Here is a 7,541-nt window from a genome sequence, read left to right as displayed (position 1 = left end):
TCATAGTGTACAATTACTAAATCATAGTATATAAGTCCATATATGTGTATATATACATATACATATATACATATATGTATACATATATACATATATATACATATATATGTATATACATATATACATATATATGTGTGTGTGTATATATATATAGACACATACACATATATCATATGAGACAAAATCCAACAGGTAAGCAGAAAAGTTTGCATTTAAATTTTTTTATCTAATTCCATGGATTTGAAATAGATTCATGAAGTATGCCAAAATGAAGCCGTTAACAGTGTTACCTACTGAAAAGTCACAGGGGAACATTATGAAGAAGGTTGTGCCAGAGGGAAGGACAATTTAGAGTATGTGAACACTTAATTAAGGTGGTTTGCTTCCTATTTTTATCCTCTTTTTACCTCATCAAAACTAAATATAAATTGCAAATTAATGTCCAGCAGCAGAGATGAAGAATAAATACATTTAATTCATTTTTCTTCACAATCCTGTTCCCAAAATTGTGTTTAAGTCAGTGGCTCTGCTTTGATTAGAATAATGAATAAAAGAAAATACAATTTTACTGTATTCAATAAGCATATTTAAACTTTTATAAAGCTTACCTATTATGCATGAAACCAAGTTTGACCTACACTTCTATGTACTAGTCTGTCATTTTTTAAATTTAAATAGTAAAATAAGTTATCTTGATAACAGAGTTCTATCATTCACAAATTTGCTAATTGTTCTTTCTCTCTATGTACTTTAGCTGGTGTTTGGTTTTTGGTCTATTATATATGATAAAATACAGATAGATATATGCACATTCAGATAAATAACATTCTGTAGTTTCCTCATGTTTTAGGGCATATCTAAGAGAGTTATGCAGTAGCTTTACATCAAATGTATATTTCCAGAAAAAAGAAATCATAAATGAATTTTATCCTCACTTTATTGATTTATCTATATGTAAACTTTGTTGACTATTGAATTCATGCTGATCATGATGATGAAACCCAAAGTCAAGGATCTAAACCTGAATCTTTTTGAATGCCTATTCCCTACCTATGATGTTGTAAAGCCAATCAGTAAATGAAACATCTTTCCCTGACCATTGAATAGGCATCAGGTGGGGATACAGGTGAGGCCAACAAAGGGAGGCCCAGACCCTTTCACTAATTAGATATGAGGCCCCAGGCTAGTTAGCACACTAGTTTGCTAGTTCCAGAGAGGTGTGAAGCCTTCAGGGCCCTAAGGGGAGTTGCTAAGACAAGAGTCAATGGTATGTGCCTGAGTTCTAGTTCAATGGTATGTGCCTGAGTTCTAGTCAATCAGATGACATCTAGGACTGTATAAATAGAGAGAGCAGAACTTGTAGCAGAGCAGAAACTGAGGACTGAGGACTGAGAATGGAACTGGACACAACAGAACTGGAAGCAGCAGAGTGGAGAGCAGCAGGATTCAGAAGCTGAGGGCCGTGATCTAGAGTGTGCAGAGCAGAGAGTGCTGAACACAAGAGGGAGTTGCAGAGATCAAGGAATTCAGAATCAGCAGAGCTACAGGAGAGAGTGCTGAGTAGAGAGTTAGGATTTGTGAGTGATGTTCTTATAGGAGGGCCCTAGCATCTAGGGGAAGCACAAGTATGCCTTGGTTTCCTGCCATAATATTTTGTTATAATCTCCTTGTTACTATAGTGAGGTGCGCTTACTGATTATGGAACATTATTGCCACAATATCAAGTTGGTGGCATTGGTCCTTGAATCTGATCCTTTGGAGTCTAAATAAATGTTATACTTCCTCTGCCTTCTACCTAGAGAACTCCTTATACTTCACAATTCCGAACCATTCAGGCATACCCATGGTCCTCTCCAAGGTCATGAATTTTGCCTTACTGATATAGATGTTATTCTACTATAAAAAAATACCTCTCAAAGAATCTCTATTTCATGAAACCTGACCTGATTAATCCTATTTCATTCATCTCTACAGCATATTTTTCCTTGTGTTTCAATCTGGGCACATGGTTTTCATTCTTCAGTCCACAAACAGTCACTGACCACCTAGATATGATGGACAGGGGAATGAGGATGAGTAACATATGACATTAAATGATGGTAAAATCTTATTTTGTATATAGCATTTATATGAGTTATATACAAAGTTGAAAGAACACTAGATTTGGAGTCAGAAAAAAATCTGGATTCCAGTTCTAGCCCTGGAATATGTGCACAAATTATTTCATATCTCAGACTATGTGATCAGAAATTTGTCTTCTAGGAATAGATCCTGACAGACAAACAGCATCTTTAAACATTTTCTAATTGGATCTTCACAAATACTTGGCAAGGTTAATCATTTAAGTTATGTTATCCTCTTAGAATCCCTAGTTTACTCAAATCTTGGTTCATGGACCTTCTCCAATAAGAAGCTTTTTCTCATGCCTTAGTTGTGGGTATTCTCTCCTTTCTTCTTTGCCTTTGTACCCCAAACCCTTAGCACAATGTTTGAATATAATAACTACTTATTAAATGTGTATTGGGTTAAGCCCCAAGTTTTATATATTAACAAATAGAGAGTTGCAAAAGTTAAGGCACCTGCTCAAAATGACACAACTTGTGAGTGGTGAAGTCAGGAGGAGACCTCAGATCCCTGAATTCAAGTCTAGTGCTCTCCCTAGTCCATGTTGCATGACTTCTTAAAACTGTAGTGGGGAGACATGAGATATTTGTACCAAAAGCTATAATAAAGCTTTAATTTGAAAGAAAGGAATAATATTCCTTGGGATTTCCTTGGAAGAAAATTATATTTTCAGCTGCTGGGATCATATAACTGTGTGATTGAGTATTGCTGAGAATTTGATTATTATGAAATTAATTTGGCTCTGTTCTGTCCATCTTATACCCTTATCAATTTTGTATCAGTAGTGTCTTAAAGCCTAAACATAAATGTGTTGTAAGCTTCCAAACATGAAAAACCTGAATAGTTGCATGTATAATAAAGAATAATCAAGAGACGCTATGGTTATTATTCTTTGATCAGTGGACCTGATTCAAGCACAGAGCTTACATTAACTTAAGAAGCTACTTAGTATTTTCAGACAGAAGATAAAACTTTGTCTTCTGTAATTTGCTTAAAAGAGCTCTATGGAGTAAATGGGAAAAAAAAAACCTCTGAATGGATGGTTTCTTTGAAGTATTGAAGAATTGAAGTATTCCTTGTCTGAGCATAAACTGAGAAGATACTAGGGTTGTATCAATTGTTGCTGCTGGGCAGAAGGGAGTCCTGTATAATGAACAGGCCTTTCCAACCACTATGTGCCATTTTTTTTTTTTACAATAAGCACTGTACAGAAAAGAAAGAAGAAAGCTCACAGATGACCGACCCTTACTGAGAAGAAATCTATTAAGCCTTTTGCCAGAAGGAGGAAACAGCTTTCTGGGCTTTCTAAGCTAAGCCAAAATAAGCAAAGAATAGCTATTTTTAATTTGGGGAATTCAAATCCAAATGATAATATTCAATTTTGTATTTTTTTAGAAGGAGAAATTGTCCAGTGGCTGGAGGAGAGAAACACTGGACAAGAGAGAAAAGGGGAAAACAAAATTTATTTTAAAAATTCCATTACATCATATAATAAGCACATTTGCTACATATACACCCTCTTTATTCTCATAGGAAGACCTGGATTTTAAATCCAGGTTCAAATCTATTGCCTCCAAGAAATATGGGTTGTATGACTTTGAGCAAATTAAAATCTCTCACCATTCTAAGTAACTGGCTAAGTATATAAATTGCAAAGAAGATGTAGGCCTGCATTGATAGAGGGAATTTCTTCAAATTGGATTTCCCAGTACAAATAAAATCATAAATGTAGTACATAACCAAAGAGTAATTTCTCTGATTAATATAAAAATGTTAACTAACACAATTTGTTGCTGATTGTTCTTATGTATCTTTCAGTAAAGTACACAAAATATTCACTTGGTTGGCTAACTACATACATCAAATTAACTAGATAATTAATTGTTAAAACAATAATTATTTCTGTTTACCCTATCAAGATACACATATTTTTTAAAATAATAAAGCATATTTAATCATGTACTCTCTAAAGTTAATATTTTAGCAAGAGCAAAAATGGTTTGTGTCAAGTAAACTAATATATCTTAAATACTTTATTTCATTTTCTTCTCCTTTTTAATAAATTTTTGGGTGTTTCCTAATCTAGCATATTTCTAAAGCAATATATGCATATAATTTATAAAGAAACATTTTTAAGGGTACACCTTCGCAGTAGTTTGGCAAATACTACACTATGGCACTTAGAGTTTAAGTAACTTGTCCATTTTCTCACAGTTAGAAGGTGTCAAGGGACAGTCTGCTATAAGCTAGGCTACCTCTCAAAAGCTCCTTACATTGTGCTGAAATTTTTTTCCTTGCAAATTATACTCACTCCTAATCTCTACCCTACTCAACTCAACCCCATTTCAAAGCAAAAGAGAATGAAAAAGTATGTTTCCAAATCCAGATTTACTATTTCTGTGTTTTCAAAGATAGTGGTTGAGATATAGAGTCAAGGTGGTAGACTGGAGAGAGCCCTGGACCTGGAGTCAGGAAGAATTAAGGTAGAACCTTGTCTCAGACACATACTGTCTATATGACCATGGGCATTTTATTTAGTAATTCTCATTTTTATTTTCTTCACCTATAAAATAAGGATAGTAACAGCACCTATTTATACAGTTGTTTTGAGGACTAAATGAGATGATACATGTTAGAAATGGTCATTTAAGCATTAGTTTTTTATTTTTGTTGTTTTTGTTATATCCCCTCTGTATACTTGGTGCCACCCTATGATGTTTGGTTTTGGAAGGGAAACAGGTACTTGGGCCGCCTGCATTTACCTATCTCATCTAATCACTGGGAAGATTATTTTTAAATTTTTTTATTCATTGCATTTAATATTTCCTAGTTACATGTACAAAAATTTTTAACATTCTTTTTTTTTAATTTTGAGTTCCTGCCTCTCCCTCTTCCCTCCTTGAGGAGGCAAGCAATTTGATATCAACTATACACATGAAGTCACACAAAACATATTTCCATAATACCAATGTTGCAAAAGAAAGCACAGACAAAATAAAACAATAAAAATAAAGTTTAAAAAACTTGGCTTTAATCTACATTCAGAGTTCATTAGTTCTTTGGAATTGTCTTGAATTATTGTCTTGATCAGAATAGCTAAGTTGTTCAGAGTTGATCATCCTTACAATATTGAGTTTATATAAGTCTTCACATGTTGTTTTCTGAAAACATCCTGCTCATTATTTCTTTTTTTTTTTTTTTTTTTTTTTTTAACAGTGAAAACTACTCCAATTCAAGTTTTATTGTTCCCTCTCTGAGTCTGGGGAAACCCAGGATGCACACCCCAATCCCTATCCTGAATGGGCTTCCCTGTTCCCTAGGGTTTGCAGAGGTGAGGCTTCAGACTGGGATGGAAAGAGAGGTCTTAGGCTGGTCAGCCCAATCCAGACCCAGGCCTACAAGCCCAGGTTCCTCTCACTGGCTCAGGAAGAAGCCTGCTCCTTCTTAGCCTCCATGGGGATGTAGGGCAACCCTGGGAGGTGGGGGGAGGGGGAGGGGGTGCTCTGAGGGGTCCCTCAGTTCTCTCCTCAGGTGTACCTGATTAGCAGAAATGGAGCCTTTCCCTAGTATCCCCCATCACCCTGGCTTTCTAAGGCCTCAGTAGCCAGTCCAGGGATACTGTCTCAGGATAAAGGCTGTTCAGGAGAAAGATCATTAAGCCCACCCCCAAATCTGCAGAGATTCTATCTTTCTTCCTCCTCCCTCAGGTCCAGCAGAGGTGGGGACAGAGATGAGATGGAAAAACAAGTAAAGGCCCTAGTCCAGGCCTATGGAGTCCATGCTCCATTAGATTCTGGGAGATTTCCCATAACAACCAAATCCTCAGTGTGCAGACCAGTCATCCAGATTTCATCCCTGAGCCAAACCATCTGATAGCCCTGAGCCAGACCAGGCTATGTTGCTGGGACGTGCCCATTGGCCAGCTGGCTGGACCCAGCCCCCCGAGCACCCCGAGCCCGGGGGAAGTTACAATTGTCTGTTCTGTCACTGGGTTGGAGACTCCCATTCTTCTGTCGGGGTGCCTCGGACTGCTCATCACTTGTGTTCTGCTCTTCCAAGTCACTCCTTATGTCATTCTCCATCCTGCCAACTAAAACAAACTTGTAGACCATACGGATGATGAGGCCGGACCAGAAGACATGGAGAACCTGAAGGACCATGAGGAGGATATTGAAGAAATAGTATCCAAAGAAGGGCTTGAATTGGATCATGGAATCATAGTAGGTAGTGTAGAGGATTTTGGTTGGGAAGACAATGAGCCGGCTAACGATGAACACCAGGGCAAAGATGACGAAGAGTGTGTCACAGATAAGCCTCCGCTGTGCATAATTAAACATTTTACAGGCCTCCAGGAGAATGTCACCTGTGTCATGTAGCAGTAATACCAGGGTACCAATGCGCAGGAGGTTGGCAGAATAAGAGAATCCAATCAAGATGATAGTGACAAAGTGGTGGATGATCTGCTCCTTTAAGTCCTTCCTCTTAATATCAAAGGGTAGCATCAGCACCAAAGAGAGGTAGAAGCCAAGTTCAAGGAGGTACCACCAGTACATGGCAGGCTGAAGAGGCTGGAAGGGGTATCTATCCCAGCATGTCTTGGGTTCCCATAACCATGTTTCATTGTAGAGCACGAGGAAGCCTCCAAAGAAAGAACAGAAGTAAAATAAAAATCTCCAACAGGATTCACAGAATTTCTTGCTCAGTAACGGTCGCTCCTGGTTTCTCCGGCGCCGAAACCAGCGCTGGGCCTGCCTCACAGAGAGGCCACACTGGCTGGCCAGATGACTCAGCTGACCCTCTTTCGGATCCTTATTGTGGGTCCAAAAAAAGGACTCCAGGATGGGGTTGGGGGCAGCCTTGATCCTGAGTCGATCACGCACACCCAAAGCTCTGCTCAGAGGCATCGCGATGGCCCTCTCAAAGCCAAATCTGATGACCATTAAGACCAATGCTATGGGAATGGATGACAGCAGGTCCCTGGGGTGAGGGTAGGTGACCCCATCTGAATCCTCTGTGTCAGCCCATGAGTACCCAGGAGGGAACCAGTACTCATCCCTCCAAAACCACTCGTACAGGCCAGTCAGCATCCTGCAGCGGCAGCGCAGACAGACAAGCCAGCTGTTAGGGCAGATGCTCCCCGCGGGCAGCTGGGCTTCGGTGGTGGAGGTTTCCGAGTCCCCGTCGCCGAGGCAGACGTGGCTGCCCAGCCTGCTCATTATTTCTTATAGCACAATAGTATTCCATCGCAATCCTCTCCCAAAACTCATTCAGTCATTCCCCAATTAATGGGCATCCCCTTAGTTCCCAATTACTTTCCATCACAAAAAGAACTGCTGTAAATATTTCCATAAAAATGGATGCTTTTCATTTTCTTTGATCTCCTTGGGATATAGACCTAATAGTATTATTGCTGGGTC

At 38.7% G+C, this 7,541-nt stretch overlaps 1 protein-coding gene across 1 annotated transcript; it reads right to left on the bottom strand.

The window, feature by feature from the left end:
* Positions 1–5,340: 5,340 nt before the first annotated feature.
* On the bottom strand, positions 5,341–7,302 carry LOC118831891 (ceramide synthase 4-like). Its single transcript, XM_036739361.1, has one exon. It carries the CDS (start codon positions 7,209–7,211, stop codon positions 6,018–6,020), a length of 1,194 nt encoding a protein of 397 aa, XP_036595256.1. The 5' UTR covers positions 7,212–7,302; the 3' UTR covers positions 5,341–6,017.
* Between the last annotated feature and the right edge of the window lie 239 nt (positions 7,303–7,541).

Source organism: Trichosurus vulpecula, chromosome 9 (assembly GCF_011100635.1).
Source record: "Trichosurus vulpecula isolate mTriVul1 chromosome 9, mTriVul1.pri, whole genome shotgun sequence".
NCBI classification, from domain to species: domain Eukaryota; kingdom Metazoa; phylum Chordata; class Mammalia; order Diprotodontia; family Phalangeridae; genus Trichosurus; species Trichosurus vulpecula.
Note: the sequence above shows the minus strand (reverse complement) of the source record. Positions and strands in the feature narration are given on the sequence as shown.